We start from the raw sequence: 21,440 nt of genomic DNA on the forward strand, positions 1-21,440 counted from the left end.
AACTTTTGCAGAAACCCCCAACACACACAGACATGTTGAGCTGAGAGCTAGGGGGATCGGCCGAGTCCCCCCTCCCCGACCCCAAAGTCCCAAATCTGGGGGGGGCTCTGACCACCTCCCCCACCCTTGACTTGTCCACTGTGCATCGACCTCCCCATACACACGCACCTTTTTCACTCCCTGCTCCTTTTTTTGGTGTTGTTTTTGTTAGATGGACAGGATCAAGGTTGGATTTTTCTGTCTCTCCCCCGATGAAGTGAGGCGGTGATGCAGGAGGCTGGCAGCTTCGACTATACGGAGAGACACAGGCTCAAGATGGCAGATTTGTATTGAGTTTGGGGGGCTGAGATCTCGCTTCATATTTTTAATGTTTTAATATTTTTTTTTGCCATGAATAACACATCATTGCACCGATGGCCCCTATGTACGAAGGTAAGGCAGCTCTGTGTCTTTTATTTCTTTTCACCCCTCCTTATCCCTGGGCTTTGGCCATCTCCAGGCACCCCTACACCTCTCACCAAAAAAGAAAAAAAAGGTGTGTGGGGGGGAGAGAAAATCAGCACAGCTTTGAGAACACTGTAGTGGATTTTTTGATGAATGGCTCTGCCTTGTTTAAAATTACTATTCTTCCTATGCGTATGAATGTTGATTTTAATTTACTCTCCATGTCTTCCTCCCCTCCACCTCTGCTGCTCTGTAAAATTCCTCTCCCCCTTTTATTTTATTTTATTTTATTTTGATCGTTTCGGTCCGTGATCACGGAGGGGATGGGTGGAAAAGTCCATTTCACTGCCGAGCCGAACAATGAAGATTGGCTAAGATTGCCCTGTAATTGCTCTCTGTGTGTATGTGTGTGAGAGAGAAATGTAGTTTAAATGCAAGAGCTTGACCCCCTATTCCTTTAGCCTGTACTCCAGAAGGCATTTGCTTTGGTGTTTTGCTGGTCCACTCTATTGTAGGGTATAAACACAAAAGCATATCTAGGCAGATATGTCAGGAAAAACATCTAGCAGCAGTCTGTCAGTTCTTTCAGTTTCTAGTTAAATCCAAGCGGGGATTGCAGTGAAAATTGAAAGTGAACTTATTTTTTCCCCAGTTTTTAAATCTCTCTCTCTCCATATATATTGTGGGCGCACGTTTAAAAATAAATCCGGCTTCATTTAAATCACCTAGCGTTGTAGTTCTTTCTTTCCGTCCCCCCTTCTGGTTGAGAACTGGTGAAAGAGCATTTATAGAAACCCCTGAGTTTCTGTGGTTTTATGCAGAAATATCTTGACGATCGATTTATATAGCACGGGAGATTTTAATGTCTGGCCAGGGAAGAGGCATGCGGGAAGCAATACTTTATCTGTAGTGTGTCTGATAAAACTTATCTGAGAAGAAAATCTAGTATTAGTTGGAGGGTTCTAAATGAACTAGTTTTCCTGGCCGTGTAAAGTTCCCCATGTGCCTATTGATGCCTAGGATGCTTCGGGGTGGTTTAAAATGGCATGGCCTGTAAATAGTTTGAACTCTAAAAAGAAACAAAGGGGATTGTTTGTACGCAACACAAAATAAGTGCTATTCCAGTCCTTTCTTCCACGATCCTGAAGAGCATAGGCTTAATGTCGCCATTATTTCCCCCCTGCAATTTGAGTTAATGAAAGGCAAATGCAACAGATCTGTTAAAAGAGAGAGAGAGAGGGAGAGCTCTGAGGGATATGTATTATTAAACTGTAGCTGTAAAAAGGGGCTACAGTCAGTGCTGGAACTGTCTGGGGTGTTGAAATGAAATGAAATAATGTTTCTCTTTAAACACCTCCCGAACTCGCCCTCTGCTGGACGTTTAGGGTCTGGTTGAGAAAAGAAACTTGTCACTGAATGAAGAATTGTTAGGAGAGGGCTTTGCCCTTCCAAGGGAAAAGAAGCGTCTCGGTTGGGGTATATCTTTCTTTGGAAAGGTGCTGGTTCCTGGCTGGATGGGATGCTTGTGGTGGCAGGGATGCAAACAGAAAAGGCTAGCGGCAGATAGGTGCCCACCCTACTCTGGCATTGCCCCTCCATCCTCACCTGCCTGAGTCCCTGCTCTTCTGGTCCTGGGTTCCAGACTTCCTAGCTGTGTACCGGCATCTGAATCTTTACCAGTCCCATTTCCCTGCTAGCCTAGATTTGGGGCCTCACAGAAGGTAGCACTGCCAGTGTGTTTTAATCCTGACCAAATCAGTTCCCTGCTACGACAGTGCTGGGCTGCTTACAAGCTAGTCCAATGCACCCCGGGCCTGTCTTGCATCACCCTGCCTGCTGTCCCTGCCTGGAGCCTCTCTGCAACAGAGTCTAATAATCAGGTTGGGTTATGCAGTGATTTTCATGATGTGAACTAAAATCCACTGTGGGGTAGGATGAATCTACCGAGATCATGTTCGTTTATGATCACCTTCAGCTCTCCAGAGGAGGGACATCTCACTTCATGTCCCACTCACTCCCTTGATTTGTCAATATAATGGTGAACAGTGTCCATAGAGTAGAGTGAACATGATTTTCACCTTATGTCCTTTGAAGGAAACTGTGCTCATTTCTGTAAGCTTTTTTCTGTGAAAGGACATGGCACCACCCCCAACTGGGACAAGTTATAGGAAGAAAGAGTCTAATGGACATCAGCCTGGTGGAAGCCAACATACGGGATTCTTTTCTAGAGTCCTGGTGAGAGATGGAGGCTTTTAGGGGGAGTGGAGCAGTTACTGCACTCTCACTTCAGCTTCTTCAAGGCACTTGGGTGACTGAAAAAACCCGACAACTTATAACGAAGGCCTGTGTATATATATCAGTTTTGCAACAGGGAAGGTCCTACAGCAAAACTTTGCAGCCTGCTAAGATATCCCAGTCCTTAAAGTGGGCAACCCTGCAACATTCCAACTCTCTGTAACCAAGGTAAGGTCTAAATGGGGTTGGAGTGCAGGGGAAATGGTTAAATCCTGGATAGTCTGCCCTCCCTAATAGTGAAGAGAGCTCTTCTCAGTTCCTTGACACATTATAGGGTATGGATGGAAACCTGTATTTACTTGCATGTGGAATGTGAATCTAATCTTAAAAGGTGAGTGTGTGGTTCTGATCTTTCCTTCCAGAGTTGATAGTTTCCATATCACAGGCTCTCTCGAGCTTTCCTCTAGCACATCAGGTACACTTAGGGCACTGGTGGAAGTACCATAGAGGAGGTGTGATCAGTGTGACAGTTCCTCTTGAATCACTATTGTAACACACATACCCCTTGCTCACACCCCAGGTCACCACCAGCACCAAAAGGTGAGAAGAGGTCTTTCACAGCAGTAGGGGTTTGAAAGCACAGGCTTATTATTTTTTTTTTTTACAACGTGTTGTTAGAAAATGTGACATCTTAAAGGATTTATTCAACCATTCCATGGAATCTTTGTTTAAATGACCTACAAAGACCTGGATACTTAGGTGAATGCTGTGCATGATAGTACTAAACTGCTGACCCAAGTAGCAGCTCTTGTGAGCCATACGGTGAATAATAAATAAATACAAAGGATGAAATCCTGACCCAAGCGACATTGAGGAGAGCTTTGCCATTGACTTCAGTAGGGTCAGGATTTCTCCTGCCACGTTCCCATTTTCCAGTTTTTCCTATTCTTTTTTCCTTTTATAACTGAAAGGGTAAAATACAAGAAATAAAATAGATCGAGCAGAATAAAAAAGAAAGCAACTAAAGCTAACATTCGGCATTTGGGTTGGGTTTGTGTCGCTTTAATCTTAATCGAGATTGGAGAACCTATGGAAGAATCGCTGGGTGATTTTCGGTGCCCTGTGTTAGGCAGGAACTCAGACTCAGACTTGGATAGTTTTGAAGCTGGTGTAAGCTCCTGTAGTTCCGCTGGCTTTAGAGGTGCTCTCTCGAGTCACACCAGGTGAGCAACTGGCCCCATGACTCTACTCTGACGGAGGATGCCCTCTCACCCTATATGTACCTTACTGCCTGGCTCAATTGTGATACGCTTGCTGGGTGAAATTCTCCCCTCTGCAGAGGTCAACCACAAAGTCTGTGCACTACTGATGACCCACTCACCTATTTTAAGGGTGCACACGTTGGACTTCAATGGTGCGCAGACTTAGTGCAGCCTTCTGCATAGAAGTGAATGTCATCCTATCCTATCCTGGAAGGCTCACCAGCACCTGAGATTGGCAGCCTTCAGAACACAGCATAAAGGGGTGTTCATTTGCTTTATCCTTTATTTTTTGAATGAGTAATTGCCTTCTGTTTTGGTTTTATGCTGTTTTGCTTTGCTTATTACTTATCTTTGACAACTTCGTTGCAATTTGCAGTGTATTATTAGCATCAGTGTCAGTAGTTTTACATGTGGGTGGCTTATAGAACTTTCTGTAAATTCTACCTAGCCATGCTGGGGACATTGATGAGGCTTTCTGCTGTCAGGAGGGTTTGCCTGCAAGGAGCTCCTTGCAGTATCAGGTTGTTGGAGGCATGAAATTCCGACCCTGAACAGGCCAAAGGTCAGATCCCATTTCACTGGCTAGTGTTTTCCCAGGGCTTCTGGGACAGGCATTTTACAGAGGGAAAAATGTCATTATTTTTCATCAATCAATCACTGTGAAGGGTGTTGCCCCAAAATTCTGCACATCAAGTTAATCATTGAACAGCAGTGCTTCCTGTTTATGAGGTAATAACCATCACCTGAGCTAAATCAACACAGGGACCAAAGGCTCAAGTTTTTATTAGCTCAAGAGATGGTGGTTTCCAGGATAACAGGAAACCCCCTCCAGTTTTAATTGCTGTTGTCATCTACTGAAATGTCTGATGACTAAATATTATTGAGACATAATGGGTGAAAGATGCTGTTTTATTGTTTGTGTTGAGACTGTTACACTTCAGGATGAGGTAGCATAGACCAGTGGTCAGAGCAGGTGTCTGGCGAGCTGGTTCAGTGTCAGTGTGTCTACACTGCAGGGCTTAACTCGAAATAGGCTACACAAATTGAGCTACGTCTATTGCGTAGCTTATTTCGAAAAAGGGAGCATCAACATAGCACTTATTTCAAAAAAGAGCACTCTTCCTCCGACTTCCCTTATTCGACTATGTCTATCAGAAAAACTCTGCTGCGTCCAGGAAACGCGTCTGCTCTTCCACTTTTTTTTGCGGAAGAGAGACGCGCTCTTTCAGAAGCCCTGTCTTCCTCCTCCCACGAGGAAGAAGGGCTCTTCTGAAAGAGAAGGTTTTTCTGAAATTTGGCCCAGTGTAGACAAGCCAAATTTCAGAAAAGCCTCTTCTGAAAAAACTATTGGAAAAAAATACGCAATTTGCGGAGCGCAATGTGCGTACCTTTTTCCAATAGATCAGTCTAGTGTAGACATAGCCTTTCTCGTACAATGAGGTTACAGGAGTCGGGGTAAGAAGTCCTCCAGCTTGACAGTATTTTGACACTATTTTGAAATAACTGCCTGCTGTGTAGACGCGGATTAAGTTATTTCGGAATAGAGCTAGTTATTTTGAAATAGTGTTGCAGTGTAGACGTAACTTGTGTGACCTTAGCCCTGACTGATAAGAGTAGGATTTTCTAGAAGCAGCTGGTGTTGGCCTTCCTCGGCTCGCACTGAAATCTATAGGTTTCTGTGCAACAGAGTTAGGCCAGGACTGCAGAGTTTTGAAAATTCCACCCTTAATCTCTATCTCTTTGGCCTTCATTCAGGAACGTAAAGGCTGGGGACAGTGTGGGCAGAAAGACAATGTGTTCAGAGAGGAACAGCCCGGCAGAATGCAGGAATGTGCATACTGGCCACACTTCAGGCCTGCGCTGGCTCATGCATAGGCTTACACATCAGCTTAATTAACAGAAGTGACAAACCCCATTGGCTTCATTTGAGCTCCACACCTTGCATGTACCGAGTTAAGCACATCCATAAGGGTGGGCGGCATCAGGCAAACATTTGAAACTCATGGGCAGGTAGATGAAAAGGGGCTTAGGGGCCTAAAGGCTGACCTTCGGCAAATCACCATCCCGCCCCGTACCTCAGTTTCCCCATCTTTAAAATGGGGATAAAGGTAGCGATCTCCTTTGCAGAGCTTTTTGAGATCCATGGATTAAAAAAAGCTATATAAGAGCTAGGCATGATTATCATTCAGTGTTTTAGGCATCTCAGTCGTTGGCCTGATTTTCAGAGGTTTTAATATCTGCAACCCTAATTAACCCCCTTGGGTATTTCGAATGCTCACCACTTCTGCAAATTAGGTCACTTACTTGGAGGCTAAGCTTGGATGGATGTGCCTACTTTTCGTTACCCAAGTTGATAAGTTTGGGCCACTGTGTGGCATTGGTTTTCAACCTTTGGTGTATGGTAGCTGTGAAGAACATCTCTGGTGGTCTCTCCAAAGTAAAGGTTTCTGAGAGCCAAGCCATTGGAGGATTGGGGTGTTGGGAGTGGAAATGAATCCTTGTGAGTGTCTCTCTCACAAGGTGGTCTCCCCACATGAGAAATTTGCAGAGTTCCCCACTCTATGATTACTGAAATCTGTAGTTCAGGTGTGAATACAGCATGTCTGAGTTCAGACTGGCAGAGACAGACTATTCCACTTTTGGTTGTAGTAGCATGGACCAATGGTAAAAGCAGGTGTCTGGCAAGCGGGTTCAGTGTGTGACCTTGGTCCTGACTGTTAGAGCAGGATTTTCCAAAAGCTCCCAGCGTTGGCCTTCCTCTGCTCCCATTGAAATCAATAGGTTTCTGTTCAGTAGAATTAGGCCAGGACTGCCGTGTTTTGAAAATTCCAACCTTTTAATCTCTATCTCTATGACCTAGTCCCATTGACCTAGGCTTTGTGCCTTAATCAGTCCATTTGTAAATGGACCCACGCATCTTTACTAAGGAATTTGCATACTATAAAGGCCTTGATTAGCCTAAGGGTGGGGGAGTGCGCCAGGTCTCCTCCTGCTGTGGGGCCTAGAGGGAACCCCAGCTGTTTTAAAACAGCTGGTGATTCTCTCTGTGGGGGAAGACTTTATGTGCTCCCCCACCCCCACGCTAATAAGGGTCTGTGGGCAGGGGAGTATGAGAAGTCTCCTGGCCCCGCCCCTTGCACTCGCCCCATTTCAGAAATTTGTGAAGTGACCCCCCTTTAAAAAATTAGTGCCCACCCCTGCTCTAATGGAAGGTTTACATCCTGTATCCACCTCTTTATTAAAGACCAGTGCAGCTGCAAACATTCTTGCATAACAAAAAGAGAGAAGTAAAGCCTAGTTAGAAAAAAGGGCCTTGCTACCTAGTTATAGACCCAAATATGGATTTAGAAGCCTAATTTAGGCACCCTCTTCTGAAACTGTGGGCCTAAATGTTATAGTGATTATTTCTTCTTTTTCTTTCTAAAAATCTGCATTCGGATGCAAATGATAACTTTCATCCAAGTCAGCAGCTTCTCAGTTTGTGTGTGTGTATAGGGTAGGAAAGGAGGGCATACTATTTCCTGTCAGCACTTACAGCTGACTGGTGAAGAGAGTGCGCCCGATTCTCCTTCACATACACTGGGGTAAGGCCCCGATTCATGAATGCTCTTGAGCATGTGTTTAAGTGCCATTTCCAAATATGGGTGCTTTTCTGAATTGGGGCCTGAACTAAGAGTAACGCATTAAGGCTAGTGAAGTCACACTGGAGGAGATGAGCAGAGAGAATCATTCCCAGCATTCCAACAGCATGGTGTGAGGGACATTTCTGGATCCACATTTATAACTTTAAAGAATCAAAAGCCAGAGTTTAAAAAGAATAAACCTTACTGTTTACCTGTATAATAATAATAAAAATGAGCAGTCCTGTGGCACCTTAGAGACTAACAAAAATATATATAGTATCATGAGTGTTTGTGGGCAAAACCCACTTCTTCAGATGAGCTGGAGAAGTGGGTTTTGGCCATGAAATGTCATGAAGCTATATATATTTTTGTTAGTCACTAAGGTGCCAAGGACTGTTCATTATTTTTAAAGTTACAGACTAACATAGCTACCCCTCTGAGACTGTACAATAATAGTAACTAATAATACATTCACACTGTGCATTTGTGTAGTTCTTTTTACATGTTCAAAGTATTTTAATTCACACTGTATGGTTGTGTAGTTCTGTACGTGTTCAAAGTATTTTGTAAACTGAGGCTGATGAATCCAGGTGAATTTCAAGCTAATGAAGAAATATAAGCCCTGCAGAATTAACTCCTCTAGTTATCTACAATATGGTACAAAACAGGCAGCAGCAATATGAGAGTCTCTACACCCAAGCCTCTCCCATCAGTTCTGGGCTTGATTCGGATCTCACTTACACCAGGTGTAAATCTGCAGTAATGCTACTGAAACCAATGGAGTCACAGGCGTAACACTGGTGTGAGTTTAGAATAAGGCCTCTTACACTGAATTCCAAAGTCAATGGGAGTTTTACTGAGTTGTGAATCACAGCATTTAGCCCTATATTTTTAAGATCTCTCCAGCAGTTTGATAATGTAGGAGTGTCTGTTGGGTTGCAAAGAACAGGTCGTTTGATTGAGAACTGCTTTTAATGACGTCCCTTTCTCCTCTCTGGTTGTTTTCCAGTGTCTGTATTGATATCTGCCTCTAGAAGGATAAAGGGTAAAGAGATCACTTAAGGCTGCCACATTTAAAATGTGATAAAATAGTCACACCACAAGGTGATAATGTTCTGTCAGACCCAATGATATTCCAATATACTTGGCAAGTCCAGGAAAAGCAGGAGGGCAACAATGTTTCCTGTTCATTGCAGTCTTTAAGCTTAAAGGAATTAGCAAGGTTTGTTCATCTGGAATAACATTTCCGTAACAAGGTAGCATAGCTCCTCCTCTTTGAACCTTTCTAAAGACTGACAGCTTTCTCAGGACATACTGGCTGTGCTTAAAGGGACATGCCAAAATTTCATCCACCATCAAAATATTTGGCTAAGATCAAGTGTAGTATTGGCTCCCCCCACCCCCAAGGCATTCTCCTGAACCTAGAAAACTAGAGAAAGGCAAATATGTTCATGGAAAATAGGAACGAAACCTTGATTCAAAACTTGAACAAAGTTCATTTAGCAACTTCCCCGTCCCCTTTTTACATTTTTTTTTTTGTACTTCCAGGCACTTCCTGGCTCTAGCTGGGAATGAAAGCAAAAGGATGCTATTGCATGAGAAATTCCATTCTGGGAAATTCCCAATCCAGTGCCTCATGATTGAGAAGTTCATATAATCTGGGTGAATTTTGGTGAAGTATGAGAATTTTTGGAGGCTTGGCTGATCTGATTGTTCACACTGACATTTTTGTGGGTCCCCCATCACTACCATCAGCCCTTCTGAATCCAGGGCTTCAACACAGAAGCAATTCAAGCAGGACCCATTGGAAGACTTCAGCAATCCCTGAGTGCTGAATTTTTCTGCCATCATATGTCTGCACATGATGCAGCTATCACATCATTTCTCGTCTCCATCTGTCTGCCCCATTTTCATTACCAAATGATTGAAATGTCCAAAAATCTAGAGGTGCATCCACTGTGTGTTAGATGTGCATGCCTTGAAAACTGGATGGTTTAGGACAGCATAGGTCCCAAAATTATTTTTTTCTCTAATATATATGTGTTTTCCATTGTATCAATGAGTCTCTGGGTTTTTTTTTTATTTACCTAGGAGGACATAAAAGGGTTCTTCTTGACTATTTTAGGTGAATGCATTTATTGCTATTGGATTTAATCCAATTGTTTTTTCATAGATTCCAAGGCTAGAAAGGACCACTGTGGTCCTCTAATCTGATTTCCTGTAAAACACAGACAACAGAAACCCCCCCCCCCCCAAAATAATTCCTAGTGTAGATCTTTTAGAAAAACAGCTAATCTTGATTTAAAAATTGTCAGTAATGGAGAGTCCACCACATGCCCCTTGGTAAATTGTTCCAATGGTTAATTACTCCAATTCTTTAAAATGTACGCCTTATTTCCAATCCACATTTGTTTAGTTTTAACTTCTAGATATTGCATCATGTTATACTTTTCTCTGCTAGAGTGTAGAACTTACCAACTATTTGTTCCCTATGTTGATACCTATAGACCGTAACCAAGTCATCCCTTTCCCCTGTTCTTTGCTAAACTAAACAGACCAAGCTCCTTTAGTCTATCATTCTGAGGCATGTTTTCTAATCCTTTAATCCAGTGATATTCAGAGTGAGGCACATGAGCTGTAAGTGGCTCGTTAATGTATCCCCCGTGGCTCTTTGCAGGACATGATATTAAAGCACTATGTGATTTATTTATTAACCAATCTTAAGTTATTAACCAAGCAGGTTACTATGGTATTAACCAATTGCAGCTAATAAAATAATAATACTTAATAATTTTGCTGTGAGAATATATATATTTCCCCTCTCATACTGTTTAAATATGAGAATATATTACTATAGTAAATGGTAAATGCATTCACACTGTTGTGGCTCTTGGATAATGCTGATTGCTAATTTGGCTTCTGAGTCACTGATATCTGAGTATCACTGCTTTAATCATTCTCAAGGCTCTTTTCTGAACCCTCTCCAATTTATCAACATCCTTCTTGAATTGTGGGCTTTGGAACTGGACACAGTTTTCCAGCAGCAGTCACACCAGTGCCAAATACAGAGATGAAATAACCCATCTATTTATGATTCTCCAGTTTACCTGTCCAAGAATTGCATTTGCCATTTTGGCTCACACTGGGAGCTCATGCTCAGTGTATTGTCCACCATTAGCCTCCAATCTTTTTTTAGTCACAGCTTCTCAGGATAGAGCCTAGAAGTATGGCCTACATTCTTTGTTCCTAGATACACCCATTTACATTTGGCCATAGTAAAATAAATGGTAGATTGCATTCCGCTTGCTCCTAGCAATCCCAATTGTTCTTTATCAGTGCCCAGTCAGCTTCATTATTGATCCATGCCCCAAATTTTTATGTCATTTGAAAACTTTATCTGTAATGATTTCATGTTTTCTTCCTGGTCATTAATAAAAATGTTAAATAGCATAGGGCCAAGAGCCAATCCCTACAACTCAACACTAAAAACACACTCTTTTGATGATTCCTTGTTTACAGTTACATTTTGAGACCAATCATTTTGCCAGCTTTTAATCCGTTTAATGTTATCCATGTTAATTTTATATCTTTCTAGCTTTTTAGTCAAAGTCAAATGCCTTACAAATATAAGTATGTTAAATCAACACTATACCATTATCAATCAAACTTGTAATCTCATAAAAAAAATCAAGTTAGTTTGACAGGATCTATTTTCCATACAGCCATGTTGATTTCCATTAATTATATTTTCCTCCTTTAATTCTTTATTAATCGAGTCTCATATCAGCTGCTCCATTATTTTGCCCAGGATCAATGTCAGACTGCCAGGTCTATAATTTCCCAGTCATTCAATTTATCCTTTTAAAACATTGGCACAATGTTAGCTTTCTTCCAGTCTTCTGGAACTTCCCTGGTGCTTCAAGACTTATTGAAAATCAACGTTAATGGTCCAGTGAGCTCCTTGGACAGCTTTTAAAAAAAGTTATCTGGACCTGCTGAGTTTAAAATGTCCAACTTTAGTAACTTTAGTAACTGCTGTTTAAAATCCTCCTGAGATACTAGTGGACTAGAAAGAATGTTATCATATAATATGAATACATCACTTATTTTATTCTCCAAAATACAGAACATAACTATTTATTGAACATTTCTGCCTTTTCTGCATTATTATTGATAATTGTACCATTTCTACATAGTAAAGGATCATTGTCAGGCTTCTTTTTGTTCCTAATATACTTTAAAAACTCTTTATTGTCCTTAACACTGTTGGACATAGATTTCTCTGTGTGTCATTTGCTTCCCTTATCAATTTTTTACAATTCCCACCTTATTACTTATATTCATTACTGTCAGCTTATTCCTTCCTTCCTTCCTTCCTTCCTTCCAGTGTGGCCTTCTTTCTCAATTGTGGAATTGTGGCCAAGTTCTTAAACAATTTCTGATTATCATTTACATTTTTTTCTGTTTAAATTCTTCCTCCCAGATGACTGACTCAGTGTTTTCACCTTAGTGAGATTGGCCCTTTTAAAGCATCAAGTAGATATATCACTGGTCTGGACTATATTCTGCTTGCAGATTGATTGGTTTAAACTAGAGGAAATGGTGGAGTCCCTGGAATTTTGAAGACTTTTAAGTTAAGATTTGAGGACTTCAGTAACTCAACAAGAAGTTATAGGCCTATTACAGGGATGGGTGGGTGAGATTCTTTGGCAGTGATTTGCTGAAGGTCAGACTAGATTATCATGGTGGTCTCTTCTTGTCTGAGGTCTATGAATCACTTGTTCCTTAGTTACTATTAATTTCTAGTTCTGTGATCAGTTCCCCTTAATTAGTCAAGGAAAGGTCTAATATAGAATTCCCCTGTGTTAGCTGAAACACTTTTTGAATTAGGAAAGTCTCATCTATACTATTAAAAAAGGATGTTTTAGTGCTGGGTGCATGAGGTCCCCAGGATATGTCCCTCATATTTAAGATTCTCAGGATAGCAGGCTTTTTCCTACATGTTATAGATATGTGTCAAAGGAGCGAGTTATCCTGTTCCCTAGTGTGTCTTGGCACCAACTAGTACCCGGTCTTGTGATTTATCTGTTAGGACATTTACCCAAAACTATTCAAGAGCTTTTTCTTCTGTTACCCGTGACGGCAGAGAGAATATCCTACACAAGAACACTTGCAGTGCATTTCTGAGAACAACTAGTTTTTCAAAGTGCTTAAACAGCTTTGTGCAGATGCCTTTTGCTTCTTGGGTCAAAAACTATGAGCAGCTTTTTATTTTGAAAATTATGGGTTAAATTCTAGTCCCAGTTACAGCAGCATAATGCCAGTGGTTTGTTTATTTACCATTTCACTTTTGTTGCTTCTGAAATGTCTCCTATTCAGCAGCTGTTTGTAGGTGTCTTTTCTCTCTCTCATCATAGTGTACCTTTTCTTCCTGTTCAGGGCATCCATAATCCTTTCTTTGTGACATCATAGTTGTTTCCGTAGCAACAGATTATGATACTAGAACACAAGATAATGTCAAACAGGAGGCTGAAGAGATAAATTATGGTGTGTGCATGTGCGTGCGTGCGCACGCGCTTGATTATATATTCTTACATATATTTGAAGGGAACTGTCTTGATTTCTTTTCTGTCTTACTTTCCTTTGAAAAGTGGAAAAAAGCTCCACAGTGGATAGCACAATATGTGCACATGCTATGGGTCAGCTCAATTCTGATTTTCTGTGTTTTTTTCTTGATATTAGTGATAGCCTTTCCTGTGTCTCTTCTGAAGCTAAATCTGCACTAGAAAAAGTTGGAAGCATAATTCACCACTGATGCAGCTTCACCGTTGTTGTTGTTGTTGTTTGTTATGTGTATTACAATATCAGCTAAGGACATAAATCAAAAGCAGTTGTGCTAGATGACATGCACAAAGAAGGCAAATATCTTTCCCAAATAGCTTATGATCTCATGTCAGAAAGGACATAACAGGTGGCCACATTAGACAAATAGAGTGTATGTAGTTTGGAGGGTAAGACAACAGAATGAACAGTGTTAGTAGAAATATAGATGTCTCGCTGGGGTAAAAATGGTGTCAGTTTCAGGGCTAGTCTATCCTACTTCAGTAAGTTGATCTAACTTACGCAACTTCAATTAAGTGAAGCATGTAACTGAAGTCAATGTTGTTAGATCCACTTACCACGGTGACTACACTGCGCTGTGTCGACGGGAGAACGTCTCCTGTTAACTTCTCTTCCCCTTTTCAAGGCAGTAGAGTTCACAAATTGATGCTCTCACATCAGTTTAGTATGTCTTCACTAGACCCGCTAAATTGACACTCACTATTTCAATTGCAGCAATGTCGTGTTACTGGTAAATGTAGACATACCCTCAGTATAGCCTGGGCTCAGACATTTTTACTACCAGCATTTCTGGTCTAATCCACTAGGGAAACAACAGTGGTAAATATGTCTGAGCCCTGTCTCTGCTTCAGCTTTCACCATTACTATTGCTGTTGGTGTTGAACTGTTGGTGAATTAGCTGCCTGATTTTTGACAGTGTAGGTGCACCTTTGGTGGGTCAAGAACATTACCTCAGACTGCTGTAGTTATATCTGTGATGTTCTCTACTTCCATGGATAGAAGGGTTAGTCATGTGTTTCACAGCCATGAAGGGCATTTAGCCAGGCGCATTATGAACTTTTTTTTACCGCCCTATGAACCCTTACCTCACTATGCAAAGAATTGGCCTTGGAAATTGGGGGAAAGTTGGTAAGAAGATTCTTTGGGACATGTCCCTAGCTTATTGGATACATTTTACACTGAAAGTGTGTATGTGATCTTTAGATTCCCCTCCCCCTAGTCCAGCCACCAGTTGCATTACTGTTCAATTTTAATATCTCTCATCATGGCAACTGAATCATTTGGGAGGAAATGGGATTCTTTTCCTCTCAGGAGCGTGACAGTGACACAGTTTACTTAATATTTCAGTTGCTTTTTACAGTCCATAACTAACTAATTCACACAGCACTCTGTGGATGGTATTGTTTTCATTTTACAGAGACGTGATGTTCCCAAGGCCCCATAGTAAGACCGTGGCAGTGCTGGGTTTAGAATTCAGGCATGCCTGGTTCTTCTTCAAGTGCTTGTTCACATTGATTCCAATCAGGTGTACCTGCATCGCATGCATGAACATCGGAAACTTTTCCCCCTAGCAGCTACCATAGAGTCAGCTGTGGAGACCCCTAGAGTGGCACCCCTATATTAATGCATATGTACCACTGACGACCCTACCCCTCCTTACCATCTGTGATGGCGTTGGAACCTTCTAGTTGTCTTGCCTTGGAGTGAAGGGACTTCTGTTCCTTCCAGAATCATCGTCAGGGTTCCATGGCATTCCCTCTGGTCCCGCTGTGGCATCGAGCCCTAATAAAAGCACGCAGGGCCAACACACACCTAATTCGTTGGCGCTAGCATGGTCACAGTAACATTGGTTCTCCACTCTACTCAGTCGGTCAGTGGAGGCACCAATAGCCCTTCCCCTGTACCTGGACCTCCTAATTCAACATCGGGGCATCTCAGACCTGCACTTTCTCCATCTCATTGTATGGAAGCTAGATGGTTCAGTCCATGAGAGCTTCAGTGCTCAGCCCAGGTGCAGGAGGTTCTGTTGGGAAGCAGGAAGCTCTCCACTAGGGCAGTATACTTAGCCAAGTGGAGGAAGTTCACTTAGCGACTGTGTCCACTTTTCAACCAAGGATGCTCACAATGTTCCCTGTTCAGTTATCCAATGGTAACCCACTTTAGGAAAGGGTTAGACAGGTGGTAGCCATATTCTTGTTAACCTGTAACCACTTGGGATGTTAACTTGGTGCTCAATAAATTTATGGTACCATCCTTTGAATCAATGGCTGAGTGTTCATTGCTCCATCTTTCCATTAAGGTGGCCTTCCTGGTGGCCATCACCTTGGCGAGGAGAGTGTCTGAAATAAGAGCTTTTTCCTCAGAACACCCATATATGGTTTTCCATAAGGACAAGGTACAGCTCAAGCCATATCCGACCTTTTTGCCAAAGGTTGTCTCCCAGTTCCACCTGGGTCAAGATACCTTCCTCTCAGTTTTTTATCTGAAACAGAACTCTAGTGCTGGAAAAAGGGTGCTGCACGTGCTAGACGTGAAAAGGGCCATAGCTCTCCATATCGATCATATGAAACCATTCAGGAAATCCACTCAACTGTTTGTGGCCATAGCGGATGAAAGGGGATCTGGTCTCTCCATACTGTATATCGTCCTGGATAGTACAGTGCATATGCATCTCTTTAGATCTGGCCGGGGTCACACCCCACCAGTCACTGGTCACTCGACTGGAGTGCATACCTCTTCAACTGCATTTGTGGCACAAGTCCCCCTTCAGAAGATCTGTAGGGCAGCCCCATGGTCCTCTATACACACATGCATGGTCTACTACACCATCAATAGGTTTTCCAGGGAGGATACAGCTGTTGATAAGGCAGTGCTCCAATCTGTGATTCCCAACTCTGACCCCACCTCCATGGGGTAGCAGCTTGGGAATCACCTGATTGGAATCAACGTGAACAAGCACTCAAAGAAGAAAAGACACCATAACTGGTGTTCTTCGAGATGTATTGGTCACATCCATTCCAGTATCCACCCTTGCTGTTGGAGTAGCCAGCAAGAAGGACCTGAGGAGGAGTAGGGTTGGCTGTGGAATATATGAGCTGATATAGCGGAGCCACTCTAGGGGTCTTCACAGCTGACCCTATGGGAGCTGCTCAGGGAAGAAGTTTCCAATGCTCGTGCACACGGCACGCGTACACCTGATTGGAATGGACGCGAACAACACATCTCGAAGAACACCAGTTACATGAACAGGTAACTGCCTTTTCATGATACTACTTACATTTGTGGTTAGTCTTGAAGGTGCTGCAGGGCCATTCATTGTTTTTTAAAGTTTTTTCAGTTAGGGGATCAGTATTTATCCATACCATACCATAACATTTATAGTATTTATCCATAATATACTATGCCAGTCACCATTCTAGCTGAGATAAACCCATTTCAATAAAGGATCTGTGGTTATGTCTAGACTGCAGTCTTCTTTTGGAAGAAGCTTTTCCGGAAGAGATATTGTGAAAAAACTTCTTTCAAAAGAGAGCGTTCACACTGCCGAAACTCATCAAAAAAGCGATTTTTGGCAGTGTAGGTCCACACTGAATGGAAGCTATTTCTCATTTAAACTGTGTTTATAATGGACTGAGTGGCCACCAGGGCACCTGTGCTTTTTCCTCTTTCCTCTTCTTGCAAAAGAACTATTTCTTCCCCATCCACACATGCCCTTTTCCGAAAGAGCTCTTTCGGAAAAAGGCTTCTTCCTCGTAGAAACAAGTTTACCAATGTCAGAAAAATGCCTAATTTTTTAAAAATGTTTTTCGAAAGAACACAATTGCAGTGTGGACATAAGTGAAGTTTTTTCAGAAAAATGGCCGTTTTTCCAAAAAAATTCTGCCGTGTAGACATACCCTGTGTCTTTACCAGAACACTCCTTAGGCCTCTCACCCATTGTTATGTTCCAGTCCTAATGTGGTTAGCCACATTGCATGGACAGTGTGTCCTGTCTCTGAAGTCGCCCTCTTTAATATTGGGTTTGGCCTTCTACTCAAACTGATTTATTTATTTTTCTTCTAAAATCATTTGTTTCCCAGAGGAGCACAGCACTCATTATCAAGTCCTGCATTTCCTCTAAGCTGTGAAAGACTGAAGGGATTTCAGGCAAAGGATGTCTGCTTTTTCCTGCTGTTCTTCATTACACATAGAGACTGGGCTGGCCTTGCCAAAGAGGCCCTGAACTTTGAAAACAGTATGGGGAAAGCAAGGAAGGAGATAGCAGAGTGCGAGTGTACTGCAGGGTAGAACAGGTTTTCAGGTGAGATCCCTGTGACTTTTGATACCAGAAGCAATAAACCAGATGCTTATGGTTGCACTGGGGATGGGTGTGGAAAATGTGCATATGTCATTTGGCATTGCTGGAACAAGTCGCAGGTCATCGATTTTCAGTAGCGTTTAATTATTTCCCCACAGCAGCTGTCAACAGACGGAAAGTTCTCTCGAATGCTTTGCAGCTGCAGTCAGTCATTCTGTCCTCCTCATGCTCTGTCACTGGATGTGTTTGCAAAGTGGCCTGATCTTTTCTTTTCCTTTATTCCTGTCGTATGTTTTGTAATGTTTCTTTGGGTCATTAGCACAATATGTTCCCTCTCTCCCTCTCAGGGTATGCCAGATATGTGATAAAAAAACGGTGGCACTGAGTTTCAGCACCTGAGACAGCTGATTCAGGCTTGTGAGTTCAGGCTGCAGGGTTGAAAATTGCAGTGTGGACATTTGGGGTATGGCTACTCTGCATTTAAACACCCGCAGCTGTGTTGGGTGTGCAGGTCTTGGGCTCCTGGGCTGTAAAATTGCAGTATAAACGTTTGGTCTCAGACGGGAGCTCGGGATCTGAGACCGCACCATGGGGTAGGATCCCAGTACATAGGCTTCAGCCCACGCCGGAATGTCTAAACTGCCGTATTGCAGCCCCATGAGTCCTAGTCAGCTGACACATGCCAGCCATGGGTGTATAATTGAAGAGCAGACATACTCTCAGGCTTGGGTAGGAGCCTGGGCTCCTCCATCCAAGTTCAAACCTTTACCCTGCAATTTTATAGTCTTGCAGCCTGAGCCTTGTGAACCCGAAGAAACTGTATGAGGTCAACCCCAGAAGCGACATGGGTCTTTTATGGCAGTGTAGGTAAAGCTTTTCTTCACTGGTGTGGCATCATGTCACTGGCAACCAGTCATTGTAAAGGACATCAGGCAATGGGAGGAGACAGGAGGAAAGGGGAAACCTTGTGTTTGGAGATAGGGGAGTGTTAATGGGTGACATTCTTATTCTCCAGTGTACTAGCCATTAGAGCAGTAGCTGAGAGTCACCCTGTACTCACCATGTGTGCGCTAGGGATATGAAAATGTGTTGTTTGTGTAAACTTGTACCGGCTGAAATTTCAACAGGTACACACATTTACATGCATGGTTGGGGGAGGAGCCAACTCCCTGTGAGCACCGGCTCCTTCCTCCCTCCCACTGTGGGAGGCAGCAGTGGGGGAGGGAAGAACTGGCTCTGCAGAAGCTAGCATATTCAGGGAGCCTTCCTAAAAGCACCCTGTGTGCACTGGCTCCCACCTGTTCCCCTCCTGCTGCCTCTGATACAGAGGCAGAGAGGGGGCGGGACTGTGTTTAACTGAGAGGGTTAACTGATGAGCTCAGGCTAATCGGTTAACAGTGTACACGGTTACACGTTCCCATCCCACGTGTGTGCATGTGTAGGTATTGTACATTGCACAGCAGCTCAGATGGGGGATGGGTATGCCAGTGTCTTCTATGTTGCTAAACCCAAATTAAAACAGACCTTTTCAAGTCCCAGCCTGGAAGGCCCCATTTAAAAAAGAGTTGCTAAAACTAAAGATTATTATTAATATCATTAATAACAATAATAATAGTAGTAATAATAATAATAATTATTATTATTATTTACAGAATAAGCATTTTCAACCAATTCTCCTCTTCCCAACCCCACATTCAGCTGTTCATGACCACTGCTTTTCAGGTGCAGTGTATGACCGTTTCCATAGCATTGTATGACTGGCACAGTGCCTTACTGAGTGTTTCTAGCATCTGTGGCAGATTATAGGTTTTATGTATATTAGCAAATCTACCCCAGCAGAAGACTAGACACAGAGAAAGCAAACAAGCTCCCAACCCTCATTGACAGCAAATGGGAGATGCACAACCCCCAGCTTGGGAAGCAGTGAGGTAGATGTGAGAGCTACCGCATTCTGCCCCATTACACCAGCAGTCACTGGGATAATGGTTTTTTTTTAATGTTTTTATTTTACAGGGTGTCCCTACTATAAGTATGCATCGGTTCTTCACTAATGTCATTGCTTCTTATAGGAACTGATGTGTTATAAGTCCTCCCATTCCCCACTCTTCCGTTGTGCAAAAAACAAACAAACTCTAAAACAAAAACAAAAAACCCATTAATTTCCAATTTGTGCAACTGGAAGCCAGCCATGGGAAAAAAATTCCTCACTTTACGTCATTTCGCTACACATCCACGTTTTTTGGAACATATCTTGTATGTACAGCGGTCCCGCCCTATATTGCAGAACCAGAGTATTACAGACAGAAAATGTCTCATCCCTATCCTCAGGGGTGTTCAATGTAAGCGATAAGGACATTGTCAAAGCATTGTAACACATGAAGAGAAAGCTTCTAAATAACCAGGCAAAGATTTCTAGCCTGTCCAGGGTTTTCATGGCAATGAACTGTGGGATGGCCTTTACCAAGGAACACAAAGGACTCAGGCTTTCTAAATCCACTGATGTGCACCCAACTTCCATAGGCTCCCGACAACATGTCAGCCTATATGTATACAGTTGAGAGTGTGTCTGTGAGTGTATGTGTAAAAGAAATTTCATGGCTATTGTGAAATACAGTAATACTGGAGGGCTGTGTCTAGACTGGCAAGTTTTTCCGCAAAATCAAATGATTTGGGAAAATCTTGCCAGCTGTCTACACTGGCCATTTAAATTTCCGCAAGAACACTGACGATCTCATGTAAGATTGTCAGCGTTCTTGCGGAAATACTGTGCTGCTCCCGTTCGGGCAAAAGCCCTCTTGTGCAAATCATTTGCGCAAGAGGGCCAATGTAAACAGCACAGTACTGTTTTCCACAAAAAAGCCCCGATTGCGAAAATGGCGATCGGGGCTTTTTTGCGGAAAACCGCGTCTAGATTGGCCACGGACGCTTTTCCGCAAAAAGTGCTTTTGCAGAAAAGCATCCTGCCAATCTAGACGTGCTTTTCCAAAAGGGAGCAGCATAGCATTTCCACAAGAATACTGACAATCTTACATGAGATTGTCAGTGTTCTTGCGGAAATTCAAGCGGCCAGTGTAGACAGCTGGCAAGTTTTTCCGCAAAAGCAGCTGCTTTTGCGGAAAAACTTGCCAGTCTAGACGCAGCCAAGGTCTGTTATGAAGAGACTGTACTCATTTGCTCTCCGTGTCCACTGGAGGAAGTACAAAAAATTATGGGCTTAATCTGCAGGAGGGGATATATAGGTCTAATGTTAGAAAATTCTTCTATCAGGGTAGTTAAGCTCTGGAATAAGCTTCCAAGAAAGGTTGTGGAACAGGTTGGACAAACTCCTCTGACAGATGGTCTAGGCTTGATTGGTCCTGCCTCACTGCAGGGGTGGATCTGATGACCTCTCAAGGTCCCTTCTAAACCAATATTTCTGTGATTTTATGACTAGCCAATTAGATTGCTTCTGTTATCCAGCCCATCTGCATAGATTTAGTTATGTGTTAGGGACTTAAAATCCCATTGAATTGACTAACTGGTTAAAAATGCTGTTTAACTGCTTAACCAATTAAAGGGGGGGGGACATGGCCTCCCTGCCTGTTGCAGGGCTGAAATGACCCCCCCTCCGCTGCAGGCAGGAGCAGCCTCTACCTGCAGTGGGGTCAGGGCAGCCCAACAGACAGGGGTTGCAACGGTGTCCTGGTCGGAGTAGCCCCTGCCTGTGGACCCCCCCACGGGGTCGGAGTGGCCCCCTGCCCATGGCAGATGGGGAGCTGCTCCAGCCCTACCAGTTAACCTTAACGGGCAAGCCTCACCCTACTGCCACAACCCTACTATGTGTATGACTTTATTTATCTTCAGAACAAACCCCTCTCTCTCTCTCCGTCTCTTTCTCTCTCTGTGTCGTTCCAATTGCTTCTCTGTGCTGCTGGCATGTGCACAGCTAGTTGCTGGTAGCAAATAACATCCCTACAA

At 42.9% G+C, this 21,440-nt stretch overlaps 1 protein-coding gene and 1 long non-coding RNA gene across 6 annotated transcripts in view; one reads left to right on the forward strand and one right to left on the reverse strand.

Annotated features, from left to right (window-relative positions):
• Positions 1 to 292: 292 nt before the first annotated feature.
• The window catches only part of HIPK2 (homeodomain interacting protein kinase 2), a 213,140-nt gene continuing 191,992 nt past the window's right edge, over positions 293 to 21,440 (forward strand). For all 4 annotated transcript variants that reach the window (XM_006138056.5, XM_006138057.5, XM_006138058.5 and 1 more), the window contains exon 1: positions 293 to 432. In XM_006138056.5, coding sequence (XP_006138118.2) covers positions 414 to 432 — 19 coding nt within the window. In that variant the 5' untranslated portion in view covers positions 293 to 413. The remainder of the gene's footprint in view (positions 433 to 21,440) is intronic.
• LOC112543849 (uncharacterized) lies at positions 8,398 to 14,985 on the reverse strand. 2 transcript variants are annotated; one of them, XR_003087117.3, is made up of 3 exons: positions 14,847 to 14,985; positions 12,905 to 13,063; positions 8,398 to 8,594 (listed from the first exon to the last, which is right to left on the reverse strand). It is a non-coding gene; the product is annotated as an uncharacterized LOC112543849 (long non-coding RNA). The 2 variants fall into 2 exon arrangements; XR_012906540.2 differs by lacking the exon at positions 14,847 to 14,985 and adding an exon at positions 14,137 to 14,271.

This window comes from Pelodiscus sinensis, chromosome 1, assembly GCF_052426305.1.
Source record: "Pelodiscus sinensis isolate ZL-2025 chromosome 1, ASM5242630v1, whole genome shotgun sequence".
Lineage (NCBI taxonomy): Eukaryota > Metazoa > Chordata > Testudines > Trionychidae > Pelodiscus > Pelodiscus sinensis.